The sequence below is a fragment of the Stereum hirsutum genome (assembly GCF_000264905.1).
Source record: "Stereum hirsutum FP-91666 SS1 unplaced genomic scaffold STEHIscaffold_12, whole genome shotgun sequence".
NCBI lineage: Eukaryota > Fungi > Basidiomycota > Agaricomycetes > Russulales > Stereaceae > Stereum > Stereum hirsutum.
The window spans coordinates 1,144,854-1,165,035 of NW_006763142.1; the positions used below are offsets into that span (position 1 = coordinate 1,144,854).

The 20,182-nt window shown below is 51.1% G+C and overlaps 6 protein-coding genes across 6 annotated transcripts; 3 read left to right on the top strand and 3 right to left on the bottom strand.

Annotated features, from left to right (window-relative positions):
- Positions 1–212: 212 nt before the first annotated feature.
- On the top strand, positions 213–2,016 carry STEHIDRAFT_170428 (uncharacterized protein; the record flags this gene model as incomplete). Its single annotated transcript, XM_007307043.1, has 1 exon — positions 213–2,016. The coding sequence occupies exon 1, from the start codon at positions 220–222 to the stop codon at positions 2,014–2,016; it is 1,797 nt and encodes a 598-aa protein (XP_007307105.1). The 5' UTR covers positions 213–219.
- A 120-nt stretch (positions 2,017–2,136) lies between these two features.
- On the top strand, positions 2,137–5,827 carry STEHIDRAFT_159619 (uncharacterized protein; the record flags this gene model as incomplete). Its single annotated transcript, XM_007307044.1, has 4 exons — positions 2,137–2,322; positions 2,387–2,404; positions 2,484–4,862; positions 4,916–5,827. The coding sequence occupies 4 exons, from the start codon at positions 2,137–2,139 to the stop codon at positions 5,825–5,827; spliced, it is 3,495 nt and encodes a 1,164-aa protein (XP_007307106.1).
- A 794-nt stretch (positions 5,828–6,621) lies between these two features.
- Positions 6,622–11,373, top strand: STEHIDRAFT_123557 (uncharacterized protein). Its single transcript, XM_007307045.1, has 19 exons — positions 6,622–6,953; positions 7,029–7,040; positions 7,118–7,198; positions 7,263–7,298; positions 8,023–8,411; positions 8,577–9,172; positions 9,320–9,401; positions 9,551–9,697; positions 9,796–9,858; positions 9,916–9,962; positions 10,036–10,086; positions 10,153–10,164; positions 10,225–10,249; positions 10,316–10,407; positions 10,503–10,583; positions 10,665–10,683; positions 10,741–10,786; positions 10,855–10,912; positions 10,987–11,373. Exons 1-19 carry the CDS (start codon positions 6,847–6,849, stop codon positions 11,011–11,013), a joined length of 1,971 nt encoding a protein of 656 aa, XP_007307107.1. The 5' UTR covers positions 6,622–6,846; the 3' UTR covers positions 11,014–11,373.
- Positions 11,374–11,513: 140 nt separating this feature from the next.
- On the bottom strand, positions 11,514–13,901 carry STEHIDRAFT_82972 (CAMK/CAMKL/CHK1 protein kinase). Its single transcript, XM_007306778.1, has 11 exons — positions 13,824–13,901; positions 13,715–13,757; positions 13,398–13,651; positions 13,258–13,322; positions 12,985–13,167; positions 12,827–12,908; positions 12,663–12,770; positions 12,503–12,584; positions 12,323–12,430; positions 11,775–12,246; positions 11,514–11,688 (listed from the first exon to the last, which is right to left on the bottom strand). Exons 1-11 carry the CDS (start codon positions 13,861–13,863, stop codon positions 11,602–11,604), a joined length of 1,524 nt encoding a protein of 507 aa, XP_007306840.1. The 5' UTR covers positions 13,864–13,901; the 3' UTR covers positions 11,514–11,601.
- Positions 13,902–14,133: 232 nt separating this feature from the next.
- STEHIDRAFT_148730 (aldo/keto reductase) lies at positions 14,134–16,398 on the bottom strand. Its single transcript, XM_007307046.1, has 12 exons — positions 16,231–16,398; positions 15,969–16,048; positions 15,881–15,900; positions 15,722–15,819; positions 15,538–15,641; positions 15,438–15,472; positions 15,157–15,367; positions 15,033–15,099; positions 14,926–14,971; positions 14,766–14,868; positions 14,533–14,666; positions 14,134–14,440 (listed from the first exon to the last, which is right to left on the bottom strand). Exons 2-12 carry the CDS (start codon positions 16,029–16,031, stop codon positions 14,320–14,322), a joined length of 1,002 nt encoding a protein of 333 aa, XP_007307108.1. The 5' UTR covers positions 16,032–16,048; positions 16,231–16,398; the 3' UTR covers positions 14,134–14,319.
- A 648-nt stretch (positions 16,399–17,046) lies between these two features.
- STEHIDRAFT_170433 (2-isopropylmalate synthase) lies at positions 17,047–19,342 on the bottom strand (the record flags this gene model as incomplete). Its single annotated transcript, XM_007307047.1, has 7 exons — positions 17,047–18,210; positions 18,269–18,341; positions 18,406–18,587; positions 18,647–18,854; positions 18,910–19,033; positions 19,090–19,269; positions 19,332–19,342. The coding sequence occupies 7 exons, from the start codon at positions 19,340–19,342 to the stop codon at positions 17,054–17,056; spliced, it is 1,935 nt and encodes a 644-aa protein (XP_007307109.1). The 3' UTR covers positions 17,047–17,053.
- Between the last annotated feature and the right edge of the window lie 840 nt (positions 19,343–20,182).

A 20,182-nucleotide genomic window follows, 5' to 3' on the forward strand; every position in this document is an offset into this window, starting at 1 on the left:
CAAAAGTGATAGTATGTAAGCTCCTAAGAACCACACGCTATCGCTACTAATTGTGATGCTCAGAAACAAACAAACTGCTTATTGAGAGCCGTACTAGTCAACCTAATAACCATTGCTCTGAGGGCGAAGACGTCTCATAACTATCGGTGAGGAGAAATTAGGGCAAGTTCCACTGCCGCTGGTGGGCTAATGTTCAGCTCTTTATTAGTATCGTCAAATATGCCCAATGTAACTCTCGCCAGCGACGGCAGCCATATCAATCTTCCCTGCAACACACTGGCGCCGGCTCATCGCATCGCAGATGAAACCCTCATCCAAATATTTTGTTATCATACCCCACAAAACGATATCGCTGTTTCCGCGCCGAAGGACGGTTATGGTTCCGATACTTGGCTCAACATAATCCACGTCTGTCGAAGGTGGAGAGCTGTCGCGATCGGCTTTCCAGCGTGGTGGACCAATATCATCACCGTTGATCCCGACCTGACCAACTTCATGCTCGAAAATTCACAACCTATGCCCATCACTCTCGATGTCGACGTCTCTCCTTTACGGGGAAAGGCCAGCTATGCGCGTCGACTCGTGAAGGCTAATCTTCCACGTATTCGGACTCTGCGGATAGGTGGGGATCGCCGTAGTATGAACATAAAGCGGGTTCTGGAGGTCCTCGTACAGTGTGGGACTCCTGTCCTTCACGAGATCCAAATCTATGACGGAGGCATACACTACGACGACGACAGCCTTCCTCTTCCCAAGGACGTCTTCCCTACAGCCCTCAGAGTCCCATCGTTATACCTCAAGTACTGCCATGTCACCTCTGGCTCGGAAGCCTTCTTATCTCATCTCACCTCCCTTACCATGGAAGGCCCTATCAACGATATTTACGACACGCTTCGTTGCACCAAGGCGCTCACATTTGCTCACCTGAAGTCTACCGAGACGATAGAGGACTTCGATATCAGCATCGATGCCATGTCATGGCAAGGTACATTTCGAATCGTAGATCTCCCTCGACTTCGTCACCTCCACTTCCATGGACCCGTCGCATCATACACAGAGTTGGCAAAGTATACTTCTTTCCCCTTGGATGTCATCGTCACTTTGGACCTAAAGTTCGAGCGTAATCGCCAATACGGCGATCATGTGCGCCAAATGGAAGTAGAACTCCCCATTCTGCTCAAACATCTCGAGAATCGTTTCAAACGTCGCCAGGATGAGCTTGGGCTACCCTTCCGAAAGCTCCATCTAGAGCTCGAGGTCGGCCCCAGATATCAAGGCGTCACGATATCTGCCTTCTCCGGTCAGCCAGACGAACGTTTACCACGCGACGGTATCCTCACAGCAAGGTGGCGCGATCGGACGGCTGATTTGCATCTTCGGGTTGGGTGGAACAATGTCCTGTCGAAACTTGATATCGACGATATTCACGAAGTCGCTCGACAGCTCTGTCGTCGCCTCCCGCTGGCGGAGGTCACCCACCTGGGCGTATGCGGTGCCGATCCTTCCTATCTCCCGTGGTGGCCATCGACGTTCGAGCAGATCCGCGACATAGAAAAACTCGCGATCAACGGCAATCGGACAGTTTTCATCGTATCCCAAATTATCAAAGGCGATTTCCCAGTCCGTTACGCTGGAAAGTACTATAATCATGGAAGGATCCCAAACGGTCTCTTGACGGAAGATTCTTTGCGCGAATGGACTTCTCAGTTCAAGAACCTTCGCGATATCACGGTTGAGTTCACTTCGCATTTCGGTAGGACCATGGATGAAATGACGGACGGCATCATCCCGGCTCTTGAGAGTAGGGAGAGGGCTGACCTCCCTCGTTTGCGGTCACTCACCATACATGACTGTGATGTTACAATGCGAACGGTGCAAATTTTGGAGAAATTGGCGGACAAGGTAGTGTGGGACAAGAAGGGGAAGGGGATGCAGGATCTTAACTGTATCAGCATCGAGAGAGAAAACCGTCTCAGGGAGCAGCGCTTGCTTGCAGAGGCGGAAGGGGAAGAATAGTCGAATAGAGTAAACGCTTGCTTGTCTAACGAAGACTTTGAATTGGTTTCCAAGACTGATGACGGAGCAATTTGCGATTTAGAGCCACCCAGTGTGTCTACCAGTGCATGGCGGCCTGCAATGGGCGAGTTCATTGTCCATGTCATGGCCCAGCCGGAAAATCTAAATTCAAATTGGATCAGACTTCCAGACGGCAAACGCCGCTGCGCGAACAAAAACATCCCACTCTTCGAGTTGTTTGCTCAAAACCTGTTCGGAGGACATAGGTTCGACATAGACCGACGTTTTACAAACATACTCCTCGGGGTATTTACTCATTGGACAAGGCGATTTGCTGTCCAAGACAGCGCACTGACTGACGAAATCGCAGATTCCTGATTCCCGAAAGGTCAGTCGATCTTACTACTGTCAGAAGATGAGCCCTTTTTTCCTCACATGAACTGTTTGATCTCGAACCTATATTGAAGGATAGCTTCATGTCTGATGACACAGAAGACCTCGATGGCGCTGTTACTGCAGCAAGGAGGGCCTTAGACGCATCTTCCACCCCCGACTCGCAAGACTCTGGTGAGCAAAATATTCCCAATCAAGCATACCTGGATCGTATTCTGGACCTATCCATGGCTTTATCCTCGCGATATGACCGCTTTGGATCCTACGAGGATCTGCAAGAGTCGCTTTCCCTGGAGCTGAAGGTTGTAAAGATGCTACCCGAAGATCACGCAGACCGCCCGCTCTATCTCCACAACTTATCCCAGTCCTTGCTTTCTGCCCATACCGACCGCTTCACGATCAGCTGGGATGAATATCCTCAGTCTGATATTTTGGACGTGGCTGTTAGCTTCTCGCGACTTGCCGTCAATAGCGCTGGTCCGAACCACACAAGTCTCCCACTTTACTGTCACGGGTTGAGCGGCGCACTCACCATCCGCTTCCAGGATCGAAATGGCAACCAAGATGTTATAGATGATGCTGTCGCTGCATCTTATAGTGCTGTTAGCAGTATGAGCGAAGATCTCCAAACTCACGCCACATATTGTTTGGGTCTGACTCGCGCATTATCCGCTCGTTTTGCTAGGTTTGGTGACCAGTTTGATCTGGAACAAGCAATCGACTTCTCACGGATTGCCTACGAGGCCTTTGACTCTTCGTCTACTCCCCGATCTGCAGCTGCGTCGACCCTCGGAAAAGAGCTAATGTCACGGTATGGCTATTCTGGCGACTCTCAGGATATGGAGGAAGCCATCGAAGTTCTCTCGCGAGCTGTTGCTGAAACACCAGACGACCATCCATCCTCCCAGTCACGCCATCTAAATTTGGGTAATGCTCTCATGAGCCATTACAAGCGATACGGGGATCGCGTACACGCTTCACATGCCTTGAACCATCTCATCGCTGCTCGAGACGGACGCAACGAGCGAATATCACTGCTTGCCTTTTCTTCCCTTGGCGCTTTACACCAGACTTTATACGAGAATGGCAGTGGCGAGGACAATGCAGTCGAAGCAGTGCAATGCGCTCGCAACGCCCTCACGCTGCTCGAAGCCCGTCCGCATTCGTCTTCGGACAGTGTCTTCTACCAGGACCGATTGAGCGATACTCTACTCACTCTCTACGACTCCACGAAGCAGGAGACATGGCTACACGAGGCCATTGGGCATTCCTACGGAGCTGTAGCAGCTTGCCCCGAAGACCGTCCAGAGCGCTCTTCATATCTCGCTACTTTGGGGCTGACGTATTACATGCGTTCGCAGACCGCTTCTGCAGATGCGGAGGACGACCTCTCGAAGTCGGTGAGGTACCTTCGGGAGTCTATGACTGCGATGGATTCCCACAATTCCCGTCTCCCTCAGGTGTCCACCAACTTCGCTCGTGCGCTGCTTGCTCTCGACGACGCTAGACGCGCTGTCAAAACAGACTCTGACAGCCTAACAGGGGAGGCGCTGATCGAGAAGGCTTACGACCATTACCGACGCGTTGTGTCTTCTATGACCGCGCCACCATTGGTCCGTATAGATGCTGCACAACAATGGACAACCCACGCTCAGGCCAACAACCGGATCGCGATCTCACTCGAAGCGTATCAGCTTGCCTTGGACCTCATCCCTGAGGCTCTCTGGATAGGTGTTGATTTCACCATGCGCGTTCAGGCTGCTTCGAGGGTAACCACGCTCGCTGGGGATGCAGCGGCATGTGCCATATCATCCGGAAATCTACCTCTTGCTATTGAGTGGCTCGAAGGAAGAAGGAGTATTCTATGGCAGGAAATGTACCAGACTAGTCGACAAAGAGTCGACTTGGATGCTTTGCGAATAGTAGACGAAGCTTTGGCCGATCAGATTTCCACCTCTGCGGAAATGATTGAGAATGGATCTATGCGGCGTAATCAACGAGGATTCAACATCCTCGATAAGGACGGTTTTCCTACTGTCGGGGTGATGGACGACATAAGTCGGCGTCAACGGGATGCTGCGAACGAGTGGCCTGCTCTCCTCGGAAAGGTGCGGAAGCTACCAGGATTTGAACATTTTCTGTTACCACTGTCCTTCGACCACCTTCGTCAAGCTGCTAGGAACGGGCCTGTTGTCTTCCTGAATGGAACTCAGTTCCGATGCGATGCCTTAATCCTCCTTCCTGACTCCGTGGATGCGCGCCTGGTGGAAATTCAGGCGAGCTACGAGGCCGTATTGGCGATAGCCTTGAAATTTGTCCAAATAGACAAGTTGCCGGGAAGAGGATCACGACCTCATAGGCCACCAGGGTCCAATCCAGAGGATGTGCTTCGCCGGGTCCTCGAGTTTTGCTGGATCCATGTCGTGCAGCCGCTTATCCGCGTCTTGGACGAGGTATGTCTGCATCTGTCTTGACGCTCGCGATCAGGACTGACTGCCTTTATCAGATACAACCAATCCCACCTCGTACCAAACGCCGCATATGGTGGTGCTGCAGCGGTCCTTTCACTTCATTGCCACTTCATGCAGCTGGCATCTACACCGAGAGGTCGCAAGTCCAATCGATATCCAACGCCATGGATCTCCTGATATCCTCTTATGTACCGACGCTGGCAACTCTCCTTCCCAAACCCACACATCATCAAACACTCAGTTCACCCGCAATCCTTGTTGTAGCCGTCCCAAATGCCCCGAATGCTTCCTCAATTCCTAACACTCTCATTGAACTTCGTCTCATCAAGGAAATCGTCCCGAAGTCGACGCCTCTCCTCTCCCTCGAATCCTCAGAAGCCACGATCTCCGCTTTTACTACCGCACTTCATTCCCATTCGGTCGTCCACCTAGCCTGTCACGGTCGACAGAATGCCCTACAACAGGACGTTCTCAAGAGCGCACTAATACTGCACGATGGCCCTTTACAGCTCTCGGAACTGATTCAGACTCCCCTACCTCACGCCGAATTCGCCTTCCTTTCGGCCTGCGAAAGCGCGACGGGGGAAACGACACTTATGGACGAAGGGTTACACCTTGCGGGTGGAATGTTATTTATGGGCTTTAGGGGCGTTGTGGCGACGTTGTGGGGCGTCTGGGATAGGGATGGGCCGATCGTGGCGAGGGCCTTTTATGAAAGGCTTTCTGAACTTCCTTCGTCAAGTTCAAAGAACGAAGTCGGTTCTGACTCGAATGCGTCATCAGGGTTGAACGATGCAAACTCGGAGGGAGGGGGAGGTGGGATAGGTCACGAAGGGGGACTGGATGGGACTCTGGCGGCTGAGGGTTTGAACGATGCGGTTCGGGTTCTTCGTGATTCGGGTGTGTCTTTGCTTCGTTGGGTCCCTTTTGTTCATCTAGGTGTTTGATTGTGCCAGCGTCCGCCAGTACAACGTTTTGGCAAACTTCCATCCTGGCTGCTTTCTATAGGTTGCTGACACCTTCCAGTCTTTATCCATCGTTATACCGTTTTCCCATTTGAGGTATGATCATACAGCTGATCTTCTTTTGCGCCGTCGTCGTATGTTCAAGCGTTAAGCTCGCTATCGCCTGATCATTAATTAAATCGTTTGGGTATAACATTGGCGGCAACTCAAAGATGCCGCTGTATCCAAGCCTTAAGAGGCAAACAGCTGTTGGTTATATGGTTTCATGTGAGTGAGCGGAAAGTCTTGCGCCGGGCAGGCAGCGCAGCTGACGCCTAACGACTCAAAAAACCTGCTTGGGCGCCAGGCGCGAAGTTAGCCCTGATGCACTGACTCGATACTGCGTATCGTCGACAAAGGCGTAGTGAAACTCAGGGTACCATGTTTCAGTTTTGTATCAGTTTTGAAGGGGCCGTGCATGGATGTAGGAACTCAAACGGTTTGCAAACGGTGCGCCACAGTGACACGGAGAATGAAGACACTCGTCCGGACGGGGTGTCCGGTCCGAGGGCAAAGAGGCACTGAAACGGAGATTTATTCCAGATCTGAGTCATTTTGGCATCATAAATGATTGAATGGTCCGATGATGGCTGTGCCAAGAAAGGAACAGTGTCACTTTTCCTCCGGGGCCTTCAACGCCGTAACAACTTGTCTCGTCTTTTGACCGCTCTTGTTCACGAACACCCATCTCTGTCTACTATCTTTTGTACGGCGAACACCAAACAGTCCATCTCTGCTTGCTCTTGTATTATTTGGGCCACAATACGCCGATAGTCTCGTTATCCGAAAGAAATAACGTCAATCTCACGGAACGATCTTCTGGTCGGAGGCAGTTTCTTTACGAACTTCATCGACTTCATTTTTGACGGACTCTACACGGAACCACATTTTTGTTTGACAGTATCCAAGTAGCTCCACCAGTTTCACGCCGCTCGTCGAGCTAGAATCTTATACTACTCAAGATGATGTGGGATTTACGACAAGACAGGGAAGGAGGAGGACCACCGCCGCCGATCGTCACGGCGGCCAGTCATCATAGTCATCATGGCCCGCCTTCCCCGATTATGCCGTGCGTTGTCCTAGGTTCTACACATATTGAGTTTTTTTCTATGTACTCATGGGAAACTCTCTTCTGCTAATGTAGTATGCCTTCACCGTATGTGGAACATCGGCTTCGCACATTTATCTACACTGACATCACATCTCATTATATTTCTTGTGTCGATGTAACAGACAAGACTTTACACAACCCCCGGAGCTCGTGCAGCGCCCTCCGAGCGCCACACCGTACGGTTCTGTCCCCTTTCCTACTTCGTGCGTTTATACACTTGCCTTTGTTCCTCCGCGGAGGCGGTCGCAACTGACCTTGCTCGTACAGGCCCTCGTATGCTGGGTATCCCGGTTCTGCTACGGGGTGAGTAACAATTTACTTTTGACCGGTGCCTCGTGTGAAAGCACTATATTGGACGACGTCGGCCAAGGAGCCGCTCGCCAAACGCGCACGGCTTTGACGGCGAACAATTTTGGCCTACGGTACCTCACTTGACACGCCCTCATCCAGACTGCTCGTCATGTTCTATGTGGACCGCGGCCCCTTGGCGTGTGATGCAGACGGCAGGTGTCTTGACTAGAGTTCGGTGGCGTCTCACGAGCAAGATTTCTTGTCCATTGTACCATAAAAATAGTGTTGTCTATGGCACGTTTCATGCCAAGTACGCCCGGCAGAGATATCTCTGCTGCATTACTTGAAATCTACACCTGCTCTGGATGGAAGGAAGGAAATTGTCCAAAGCATCTTGAGCTGTATTGTTTCCGAGTTTGTCGAGATGGGTGGCGGAGGCAAACCAGGATAGGGGCTATGTGGCGCTTCCGATGTCTCTCCGACCCTCTTTCTAGCTACGGTCTTTGGCAATGTGACCCAGGAAAGGACGAGTAGCTTTTAAAAATGTATCGTAAAAATGGCCGTTGCATCGTGAAGGTACTAGTGCGATAGGGGTCATATACTCTATTAGACACGGCACGGCCCTCATACGACTCTCTTCGCATATCCAGCTTGAGCTTCGTGCATCCTCTTTTTATACATTGGATTTTCGCATCCTAACTTCAGCTGATAACTTCGAACTCTTGATTTTTCATAGACAATACATGCCCACACCAGCAAATCCTATAACTCCCACGGGTGCTCCAGTGGGCTACTCCCGCTCCCGAAGCAACTCCTATAACCCCGGTGTTAACGTTGGTGTCAGCGGAGGTGCTTATCCTCCTCGAGAACGCCACACGTCTCACTCATCCAATTATGATAATGGAGGTTATCCGGACTACGAGAGAGGCCGGCATGATTCATATCGAAGAAGTCGTCACAATTCCTATAACGGAGGTCATGGTGGCGCGTATGATGATGGCAGGCCACGTTCAAGGTCGAGACATCATTCGCAGTCGCATTCCCATGGGAGGACGAGGAGTCGAGCGAATTCGTATAACAATTTGTCAAGTGGACAGCCGCTGGTGTCCCCGGGTATGACGTCTTGTACGTCCGTTCGTCGTTCAACCTCTCCGTCTTCCGTCTTCCATCTCCGTCATCTTTCTCGGCCCCTTTACCTCTAATCTATCTACCAATCCTCGCTTCTCATTGTTCCTCTATTCATCGTGAGATACTGACGAATGAGGTACCCACCTATCTTGAACCATTCAGATCCCTCTGCACCCGTCCCCGCAGTCTACAATGCCTCCGTCCCATCCTCCTCCTCCCACCACTCACACTCCCACCCCAACCGTCCGATCCCCCACGCGCGCTCCTACTCCGGTGATGCCCCTTACACCTCAGGAGGTGTCTACGGCGACGCTTGGGATATGCGTACGCTCGCGAGTCAACTTGGACCGCCTACGGCCACTTCGGCTACTGGTATGGCTGTGAGATCGCCTGTCGGGTGGGATAGAGATGCGGACGTTCCGGGTGTGGGGGTGCAGTATCATTCTACTAGGGATGTTGGGGACGATGGCTGGAGGGCGGAGGAGAGGGATAGGGGCGTTTTGATTAAGCATTCGAGGCATCAGCATACGAGCAGCCACCATCACCAACCCCATCACACTAGCGGTGGGAGTGGTGGAGGGCATCATCATAGCCAGAGTTATGGTGGAGATGGACGGTATGGTGATGGGAGGTATGCGAGTGGAGGGTATGGAGGTGGACATTCGGGTGAAGGGAAACATGTAGCGTATGGGGATAGGTCGGGACAGCACCCTGATTTTTGTTATTCCAAATGTTCCGGGAGGAAGAAGGCTCTTTGTGTGAGTATCTGCTTCCCTTTCTCTCTCGAACGGCATGTCGGTCTTCGTCCCGCTGCGGACGGGGATTTTGACGTTTAGGGTGGCGTGTGGCGTAGAGTACCAGGATCGCTGACATTTTGGTTCGTTGACGTGGTCGGTTCTTTGTAGATCGGGATCAACTACAACGGAAGTAGGAATGAGTTGAAGGGATGCGTGAACGACGCGAAGAGCGTGTATCATTTCCTCGTTAGTACGTGCATGTCTTCTCACTTGCTCCTCGTCTCTTTTGCAATTCCTTCGCATTCTCAACTCCCCTCCCTTCCTTTCCAAAATCTCTTCTACCCCTTCCCGCTTCTGACGTAAATCGAAAAATCTGACTGACTTGACCCCATGGAATAGATTACCACCACTACAAACCTGGCGACATCGTCTTCCTCTCCGACGAGGCCCGCGACCCGCGTTCACAGCCGACTAGGAAGAACATGATTAATGCGATGAGGTGGTTGGTCCAGGGAGCGAAAAAGCACGATGCCCTGTTTTTTCATTGTGTGTTTCCATACTTTTACCGCGAACTCCGGGGTGTTCGGTCGAAGTACCGATTTCTTTGGGTGACGATTGCTGACGAAGTGGGTGTGATAATTCAGACTCAGGACACGGAGCACAGACGAAGGATAAAGATGGGGACGAGGTTGACGGGTACGATGAAGGTCCGTGTCCCCATTCTTTCAACGGAAGATTTGGGCATTGACTAACTCCTGTTTTAGTTATCTTCCCGGTGGACTTCAAACAGGCGGGCATAATCACGGACGATGTTCGTCTTTCGCCATTATCTAAAGGTTCTGAATTGTGTCTCATATGGTATTTTCAATTATGTGCGTGTGTAGGAATTACACGATGTGATGGTGTCTAACCTCCAGCCTGGTGTGCGATTGACGGTAAGCATTTTTAAGCTCAAACCACTGCTTCGCGACGCTGACCAGTCTGTACGGCTCATCTTGTAGGCCGTGTTCGACGTTAGTACTACTCTTTTGACTATCTATTCGCTTTGGACTCTGACCGTGAAGCTTTTATAGTCATGTCATTCCGGCTCCGTACTGGGTATGTCAGACACTGCAGATTCGCCTTCCTCCATACTTGCATATTGATCAGGGACTGCTATTACAGACCTTCCCTTCTTATATCATTCTGACGGGCGCCTACGACACAGCGATGTCACCGCGCGATTCAGGAAACTCAAGGCTACCCCTGCTGATGTTGTGCGTCCAATCTTCTGCCCACTGCATAGCTCTTCTTCTAATTATAGTCCTGGGTCTGCTCTTGACGATGTTTGGCTGGCGTACGTGTGGAATAGATTACCTGGAGCGGGTGTAAGGACTCTGAGACGAGTGCAGATACGTACCAAGGAGGCTTGGCGGTTGGTGCGATGAGCTACGTGCGTGTCGTTTCTTCCTGGGACCATCCTGAGAATTGAAGAGGGCTATACTGATACTTGGTGTTCGAATGAATCTCATAGGCATTCATCAAGATTCTGAGTTCGTCGCTTGTCCCTGATCCCTTCGACGTTTGCCTTTACTGACTGCCCGTTGTAGAAGCCAACCAGAATATATCTTACGAGCATCTGTTGCAAGGTCTTCGGTGAGAACTCCCAACCATATTTGTTTAATCGATGATGCGATAGCTGACGATGTGGTTGGTGCGTGTAGAGAAATCTTGAAGAGCAAGTATAAGCAGAAACCGCAGCTTTCTTCGTCTCATAGAATCGTGAGTCCTTGCTCTCCCTCCATCTGTCGCCTGATTGGAGCGTTGCGCTGTCGGCTCACAGTCATATCTTGCAGGACACCCATCTGAAGTTCGTTATGTGATCCTGGGAGTGTGTGTAGGTGTAAGATGTCGATGTTGTAGCAAGAAGTTACTCGGAGACTTTGTTGTTCTCGCCTCTCTTTGACGTGTGTAACTTTTTGGCGAATTCTTGTTGTGAACTGTTCGCTGTACGACGCCTGTTCGTCGTTGTATGTGCACTACCCCTAGTGTATCCTATCATCTTGTTTTGAATACTTTACCTCAGGCACAAATATTCTATCTTTGTAGCAGTAGACCTAGCATTCCTACGTGTCACTCCATTCCTTTCAGGATCACTATCGTATTCAGTCGTTTTATGAATGTAAGTTATGTGATTTTTTGTATCCCCAAGTTCTCTTCCATGAGAAGACTTTCTAGATCACTTATCGACCCCCTTATGCTACGCCACCCTGACACCGATATACAGCTCCTCCAGCTGACCGACGCAAACCGAATGGGCCAGCAGTGGGATAAAAGGAGAGATGTGAGTGTATTCATACAAGAGATAGGCATTACAATCAAGAGGCTTTCCGATACAGTCTAAAATACATCCAAAGACAACTTGAATCCCTGTCATTCAATCGTCTAGTATCTGGTCCGACGGCGACCCTTCACCGCTTCTTCTTCAAGACATGTGGCTCAATCATCGGACTCTGAATGCACGCTTTCCAAAGCTGTCTCCACGAGATCGGGTTACCCTACACACATCGTCACACATACGTTAGTAGAATATTCACAATTGAAATCATAGCACTTAGAAGAATGAATAGAGCGAGTGGCGCACCTCGTCCCTCCTGAAGACACAGAAACTGCCCGAGTACCCATTCCTCGCAAAGGACTCGACCTCTACATATCCCTTGAACTGCACCCTCCTCGCATCTAGACCACCAACGCGGCACTTCACGGAAATTCGTTCCTCTGCGTCGGTCTTATCGCTGTCGCTCATGTCCTCTGAGGGGCGAGGTGGATTCGAAGGATGAAGTTTGGTCTTGCATCCGAATGAGCGGAGGACCTCATCGCAGGCGGTTAGGAGGTCGTGTGGAGGGAGGGAGGCGTAGAAGCGAGTGAGATGAGGCGTGTAACGCGAGCCGGATTGGGTTTGAGACTGTGGAAAAAGACCATTAGAAGAGGTGAGTGGATGGGGATCGGCGAAGGAGGGACGTGCGAATAAGAGCAAGTTCTCTGTGAATTGGGACAAGCGTGTGGCGTTCGTCATCGCTTGATCAACATCTCCTTCTTCACTTTGCTCTGGTGCCCTGCACGACAGTAAATTCGAAGACTGAGTTCAAAACGGGCAAATAAAAGATTGCAGATTACGCTTGCGCTACGCACTGTGAGGGCATTTCAGGGTTTGCGACGTCCATGTCACCCGCATTGCGGAGAGCCTCTGTTAGCTTGTCTGCGAGGACACCGGGAGCTTGGCTTGCAAGTTGACTCGGGCTGAGCATGTGGCGGCCAGGATGAGTTTCGTCCTTCTTAGAACGCAAGGGGTAATGGAAAGAAAGGACATACCGGAGAACCCAGTGGTGTCGAAAGGCGTCCGAAAGCGTCGCTCGCGTTTGAGGATTGACATCGAGCAATCGAGTAATCAGTGCTGTCGAACGATATTTAACCGTCAGAGTTTGGCATCATAGGCGAGGTAGAAGGGTGAGTTGATGTCGGAGGTACTGACATATGACGTCTGAGCTCATTTTTGTCCATGGTTCGTCCCCCAAGAATGCTCCAGAAGTATATCGTCGATATTCTCGACTCTTGATGGTAGGTTCATCCCATGGTGTATCTGACCACGACAACATAAACATATTTACATGTATGCAGGTGGTTAAATTGACTTACTCCCAGCCAGCATGGTGAAGAGGATGACACCTACGCCCCATACGTCAATCGGCTCGGCAGCGTACGGTTTCTCTGAGTCTAGCTATACAACGAGTAAGAAGTGCGTCGGTATGACCCTTCGCTCGGTAATGGACGAGCTCAGTGGTGAAAGAAGATACCTCGGGTGCCACATACGGCAAACTGCCGCACCTCTCCGACAGCAGCCTTGTTCGCCCAGTTTCCTTCAACTTGTATACGGAACATAGACCGAAGTCAGAGATCTTCAAGGTTCCGGCTGCATCGAGGAGAAGATTTTCGGGCTTCAGGTCGCGGTGGCAAACGCCTTCGGTGTGTATGTAGTTCTGCAGGAACCAGAAAGCGAGAGAAGAGAGAAACAGAAAGGTCAATGTGGGCTGAATGAAATATCATGATGGACAAGATCGCGCGCTTACGAGTCCGTCTATAAGTTGGCAGAAGTATAGATGTGCGACTTCTTCGCTCACACCCACTTCGGGTGCTGACAAGAAGTATCACAATGATTAGTTGTGTGTTTAAGGCAGAAAATACAATGGATGGTTGAAAAAATAATCACCAATCTTGTCGAACAGATCGCCGCCCGCTGCAAACTCGAGTAACATATAGACTCCTGGATGCCAAGGCGTCTTGTCATCAGGCTCGACGATGACAGCATTAATGAACTCCAAAACATTCTGATGCTTGAGGGCAGCATGAACCCGCATCTCCTTGTCCAAAGTCTTGCGCTCGATTGCTGTGGTCTTCGGTGTTAACTGGACGACTTTGCATGCTGCCACACGGTGATCCTCTATATGGACTGCTCGATAAACCCTGGACGGCAGATAAAATCATCAGTATGATGGTTTACTGATTCCACAGCTTCATAGAGTTTACGTTGAAAATCCGCCACCACCGATTTCTTTGATGAGCCTATAGCCTGTTACGAATTATGGTGCCACACTCAGAAACGCGTCTATCAGACAATGCTCGATGACCCACATACCAGAGATCTTCGGAAACTTCAGGTCTAGCGTCTTCGACATGTCTGTCTAGCGCGATTTAGCAGGAGAGTGGCAGAGATGTCGGAGGAATGAGATGGATGGTCGCAGGAGAGATGGTGGTCAGAAAACAAAGGGTGTCGCGTTGCAATTGGCACGCGTCTTTGTTGATTGATTGATTGACACGCGACTGTCACATACACGTGACCGTGACTGGCCAGTGGCCACCCATGTGTGGCGCCCGCTGCGTTGTTCACTAAAAGGACCGTGGAAAACATTGTGATCTCAAAGTGATCCAGGACACAAACTCGGAGACTCAAGTGCAGTACATAGAACAGTACGGCAGCAGTAAAGGAAATGTGGCCACAAATCTCAGGTACATGCCGAATAGCAAGAAGATCATTCTCGCTCAGATGTTGGTTAGATGAGAACAAGCAGCAAACGTAGGCAAAGAGCGGCCTTCGACGGCTGGATCCGTTCGCCCGTTTGTGCTTGAACCAATCAGAAGTACCTCCCTCCCTTAGCTATATGCATCGTTACCACTCTGTTAATGGCGGATAGCTCTTCCTCAGACAGCTCGATGTCCCCACTGGCGGCATTTTCGATGGTTCGTGCCGCTTTCCTATTCGTCGGCACATATGAGAAACAATTCAGTCTCAAAGCAGGCTTTCACTCGAAGATAGGAGTAGATAGCGAATGAAAGCAGAGACATACGCGGACCCGGGAAGGGGAATGACTTTACTGCTCCTCGACGCCACCCATGCGATACACAGTTGAGCGGCTGTGACGTTCTTCTTCGCAGCAATGGGAGCGATGGCGTTCGATATGGCAAGGTTGTGCTCGAAGTTCTGTATGGAAAGGGACGGCGATCGACAAAGGTTGTTTTGAGTTTGAGGTACGGACAGAGATGATGGTTCAGTGAATAGAGTGAATTGACTCGTCCGTACCTCTTTCTGGAAGCGAGCGAGATCTTTCCGAACGTCAGTGACTTCGTTCGCCATGTCCTCATACTTCTTCCATTTTCCGGTGAGGAATCCGTGGCCGAGCGGTCTATCATAATAGGGTGAGTATGACAGGCACTGGTCATGGCGGGAGAAGTGAAGTCACGAGTGCGCAACAATGGCAATGCCCAGTTCTTCACAGGTGGCGATGACTACCGTAGGCAGAAATGTAAGATATTCCTTCAAGATGCAGGATATATGACGATACCTTACCTTCCTGTACATCCTGACCATACGACCAGGGACTAACCTCTACTTCAAGAGCAGTTATAGGGAACGTCTTGACCAGCCATACATCAACGCACGTGCCGAACGCAATGCATTTCCTAAGACTGACCGAATGTGCCTGTCGAATAATACGAGAATCGAGAACTTCCGACAACCCAATGTGGCCGAATTTTCCCTCCTGAATAAGTTTGCCGAAGATTCTGGTGGTCAATTCGATCGGCACTCCTTGGACCGGACGGGCTGATTCGAACAGATCGATCTTCTTTGTTCCACGAAGCTTGTCATTGATAGCGTCGACCCTTCGTCTAATATTCTGCTCTCTAGATTAGTAGGTTATACGTCATTCAGTGAGTAAAATGAGTATCGAAGCAAAGATGTGGAGGGACGCACAAGGTAGCGGCCGATCCACCGTAGGAAACACCAGTCTGTCATCATTGCCCAGAGTCAATAGAGGGCAGCAATACATACGCCCATTCAAAAGCATGCACACCTTTACAGACAAAAACGCCTTGTCGACATACTCAGGATACTTCTCAAAGAAGCGTGCTAAGAGCTCGAGGTTCGCGGTAGGAGGATTTATCCCGTAGAATTCAGCTTTCGTCATCAGGACCCGTCAGCTTCTCAATATCCACTACTGTGGAACACTTCCCTGCCAAGACATTGAGAGTGCTTACCGCTATTGAGGAACATTTTCGCGCCCGGAGGGAGCAAGTCCATGCCGGCCTTCATCGATTCAAAGCATTGTTCATCCGGGTCCGGGTTTTGCTTCCAACTGCCACGGTCCTGGGTCCATCACTGACATTTAAAGCGTGGATATGGAAGAACAAGCGCACGTCATCATCATGAGGCCTTGCTACAAACAAACCAATGGCATTAGATAGTGTTGAAGTTGAAATCTCTGTGGCGCAGGAAGGAACATACGCCAGTCTTTGCCACGACGGAGCTTTCAACAGAGTTTGAGAGAGTGACTGTCTTGCTCAGCATATTCAGAGTTGGCGTGTCTGGGAGAAAAGTGAGCTTGAGCTGGAGTGGAGCGGGATAAAGGACGTAGACTGTGTGGAGGGTAATGACGAGCAGAGTCCAATCGTAACGGGTGACCATTCGCATTTGTATTCGAATGCTCTGGCGAATCAGAGGAGCAAAACCTTGACCTCCATTCAAGTAGCATCCAACGCTGACTTACCACCAGGAGGTATAGTGGGTCCTTGCTGGGTCCTTGCTGTGATATGATAAGACAAAGCGATTTAACCTACAGCTTTAGTAGAAAGCGCTTGCTGACTGTCTGATGAACCGTCCACTAAGAAGCGCCGATCTCACGTCGAGGAGCTGACGAGGTGATGTGCAGGTACAGCCCGCAATGGCATGCAAATCTCCTGACCAGTCGGGGCTGAGAGCAATACGAAGAAAGCATATTCTATACCCAATGAGTGTCGACGCGACAATATGGTTGTAGGTCAGAAGTGATCGCCACGTTGACGCAGGTCAACGCGCCCAACAACAGCTCGGCAACGAGCGTGAGCAAGTTCGAACTCCGAGCAAGAACGTTCGGACGCCGCAAAAAGCATGCATTTCACGGTGAAGAACGGAGAAATATAATGTCCAAAAACGATTCATTGATGACATTAGAAGTTACAGTCTATACGGAAAAGAGAAGCATATAAAATGATAGGACCCAAACGCAGAGGACGCAGAGAGAAAAATCTATGTGAGTGCAAGAAACGAAGAGGAAAATAATCGAGACAACGTCGTGAAGATGATGGTATGGTAATACTGTAGCGAGTCGACGTTGTCTGGTGAATGGAGACGTATGGTCGTACAACTATAGATAAGCTTGAACTTCCAACGGATTTCACTTCTACCTTCGTCACGACAGCGCTATAAGTACATGGATAGGGTGATGAAGATTGGAGGGAGGTGCAGAGCATCGAGGATTATATACAGTACGCAGACATCAAAGCCGCCCAGCCACGGAACGAGATGGAAAAGATAAACAGAGGAAGAGAAGCTTACGAAGCCTCGACACCCCTCAGGCTCACGGGCGTAGTCGGACGTGAGGGCACAAGCGAATGACCGGCGCGCAAGTCGGGGAAGTAACCCTCCTGGGGAGTGGGAACTCCAGGCAGGTTGCGAGCAGCGAACACCATCTTCGCGCGAGGGAAAACGGCATCAGCGGCGATCAGCTGGTTTGCGGCACCGATCAAGGCCTTGCACCTGGCGTCGACGACATCGCCAGAAATTCCAACGCCCCAAGCGGACTCCGACGAGGAAGCAGAGGAAACATCGAGGATAGCGGCGATACCTCCATCGCAGTTCTGCAAATGGGACTCGCCGACGGTGAGCTCAAGGTCGAGGTGAGACTGGAGGGCGTCGCGGAGAGCAGCGACGGGGCCACGACCCTTGCCTTGGATGTGGCGCGACTTGCCGTCCACCTCGATCTGAGCATCGAGCGAAACATGGGACTCGTCTGCGGCACTGTTAAGTTCTTCAGAGTCGTCGGACGAAGCGGTAGACGGGGATAGAGGGCGAAGGTCGACAAAACGAAGGGCAAGACGGTCGGAAGGGGAGGGAGTGAGACCGAAGGTAGTGTGGAAGACGTCTTTGAGGAGGTTGACGGTCATCTCGCGTTGGGTACGCTCGCTCTCGTGCTGTACGGCCTTGTAGAATGCGACCTGCATGCGGCGAGGGAGATCGATGCCCATGGTCTCCTTGATGATGTAGGCCGCGCCTGCCTTGCCACTCTGGCTGCTGACACGGATGAGGTTCTCGTACCCATAGCCAAGGTCCTTCGGGTCGAGCGGGATGTACGGAACCGACCAATACTTGATCCCTTCTCCAGTCTGATCCACCTTCTCCCAACGCTTCCTCTGCGACTCGAGACCCTTCTTGATAGCGTCCTGGTGGGTACCGGCGAAAGCGGTGAAGACGAGCTGGCCGGCGTAGGGGTAGCGTTGAGGCGTCATCATCTCGTTGCAGCGACAGACGACCTCGACGATTTCGGGAAGGTTGGAGAAGTCGAGGCTGGGTGAGACACCCTGAGAATAGAGATTGAGCGCGAGAGTGATAAGATCGACGTTGCCGGTCCGCTCGCCGTTGCCGAGGAGGCAGCCTTCGACTCGGGTACCGCCCGCGAGAACGCCAAGCTCTGCGGCAGCAACAGCAGTGCCTGTGAAAAAAAGAAGTCAGTGATTGACTCTTCTCGGAGGCGAAGAAGCGATGCTCACCTCGGTCATTGTGAGGGTGGATGCTGAGAATGACATTCTCTCGCTGGTTGATGTTGTTCCCAAAATATTCGACCTATCATTGGTGGACGAATGGGATTAAGCACGGGAGGAGCCATATGGAGTGAGAAGGAACGTACCATATCGGCGTAGTGATTGGATGGGGCGCATTCCACGGTAGCAGCGAGGTTGAATGTCACCTTGTCATCGCCAGGACCGGCTTTGCCCCAAGCCTCGAGGACGCGGTTTCCAAGCTCGACAGCGAAGGTGGGTTCTGTCTGCGAGAACGTCTCCAGACAGTAATTCAAACGAAAGTGGGTGCCTACAGAGACGAAGTTAGTCAATAGAGTCGGCGGGAAAGGGAGGCGGCCGATGCCTTACCAGAACGAGCGGTCTCCTCCTCCGTGAGCTTCTTCACGAGGCGAACGGCATTGAGGGTGAGATCGATGGTCTTCTCCTCTGTGTTGCGGAAAACGACCTCGCGGAAGAGAGGCGAGACGGCGTTGTAGAGATGAATGATCGCCTTCTTGGCGCCTGCCAGCGAAGCGATGGACTTCTCAATGAGGTCAGCACGAGCCGGAGTGATGATCTGTGTCAATCGCGCGGTCAGTGCACTGAAGTGCGACAAGAGGATCCAAATTTACCTGAAGAGACACGTCATCGGGAACTTCGTTGTTCTCGATGAGATATCGGCAAAACTCGAAGTCTGATTCCGACGAAGAAGGATAGGCTACTTCGATCTCCTTGAAGCCAATTTTGACGAGCAGTCTAGGGCCGAAGTGAGTGAGTGTTTCACATGATATAGTCAAGAGATGAGCACATACCTAAAGAGTTCGAGTTTGGTTTTGTTGTTCATTGGATTGATGAGTGCTTGGTTGCCATCTCGAAGATCGGTGGACAGCCAGGTGGGGGCAACAGTGGTTCTTCGGTTAGGCCATTGGCGAACGTAGCCGGGAGGGAACGGCACAGTGGGATAAGGGAGATACTTGGTAGCGGGGTCGACACTGTACCGGAGGGACGGTAAGTATGGTGGGCATAAGATAAACCAAGAACAGAGGCTTCTTACAGCATAGGCATGGTCGAATATAATCGTTGAGGCAGTGTTGTGCGAGGTAGATACAGAAGCGGTGTTCAGATGAGCGACTTTTGAGGAGGGGGGTCAAGAGGTAATGGGGGGTCGCTGCGGGACCAGCCTCAATTTATATTCAAAGAGACCGCACCAGTAGCCGAACGCGTCAGTTCGATCCATCTTGAGTTTACTCAAGAGCTGCGGTGTGAGAAGATGGGCCCTCACCAATGGCGAGCGCGCTGCCCCAGTCCAACAGACTGATAGCTGGAGAAGCACGCCAGCGCTGGTTCACTACCAATCGCGCAGAAACGGCCCCATTTGAGGGTACCAGGGGCCCACAACATGCTCCGAGGCACAGACATAATGAGAGTCACGGAGGTCAATGCCACCGCGGTATGTGCAAACATGCCTGTAAGGAGCCTCCATTGGAGACCCATATCTGGCTTCAATTCATTAGATGGGAGTGTGCGAGCGTGGCTACAAAAGAGGTCTCTCGCAGTTACAATGCTATTGGGCAGATCGCGAGCGAATGAGGCCGGAAATCATACGCTTAGCATTCACAAGGTCTGTCAGAGACGGGGTCAAACTATGGGCCTCCACTCGTAAAAAGCACCCAAAGCATACTTGCAACGCAATGACCAAGAAAAGAATCAGGGCGATTCCTGTGAACGGGGTGGTAATGGCCATCATCTGGAAGTCTATCGAGACGATAACCTCACAACCCAAGAGCGAACAAGCATGCATGTCGTCTCCCTGAGTTCGGTGAAGAAGGTATACCAAGCCACACCTTGCAACTGCGAAGGTCAAAGACGTAGGTAAGCCTAAAGACCTATCAGTGAAGAAGGACT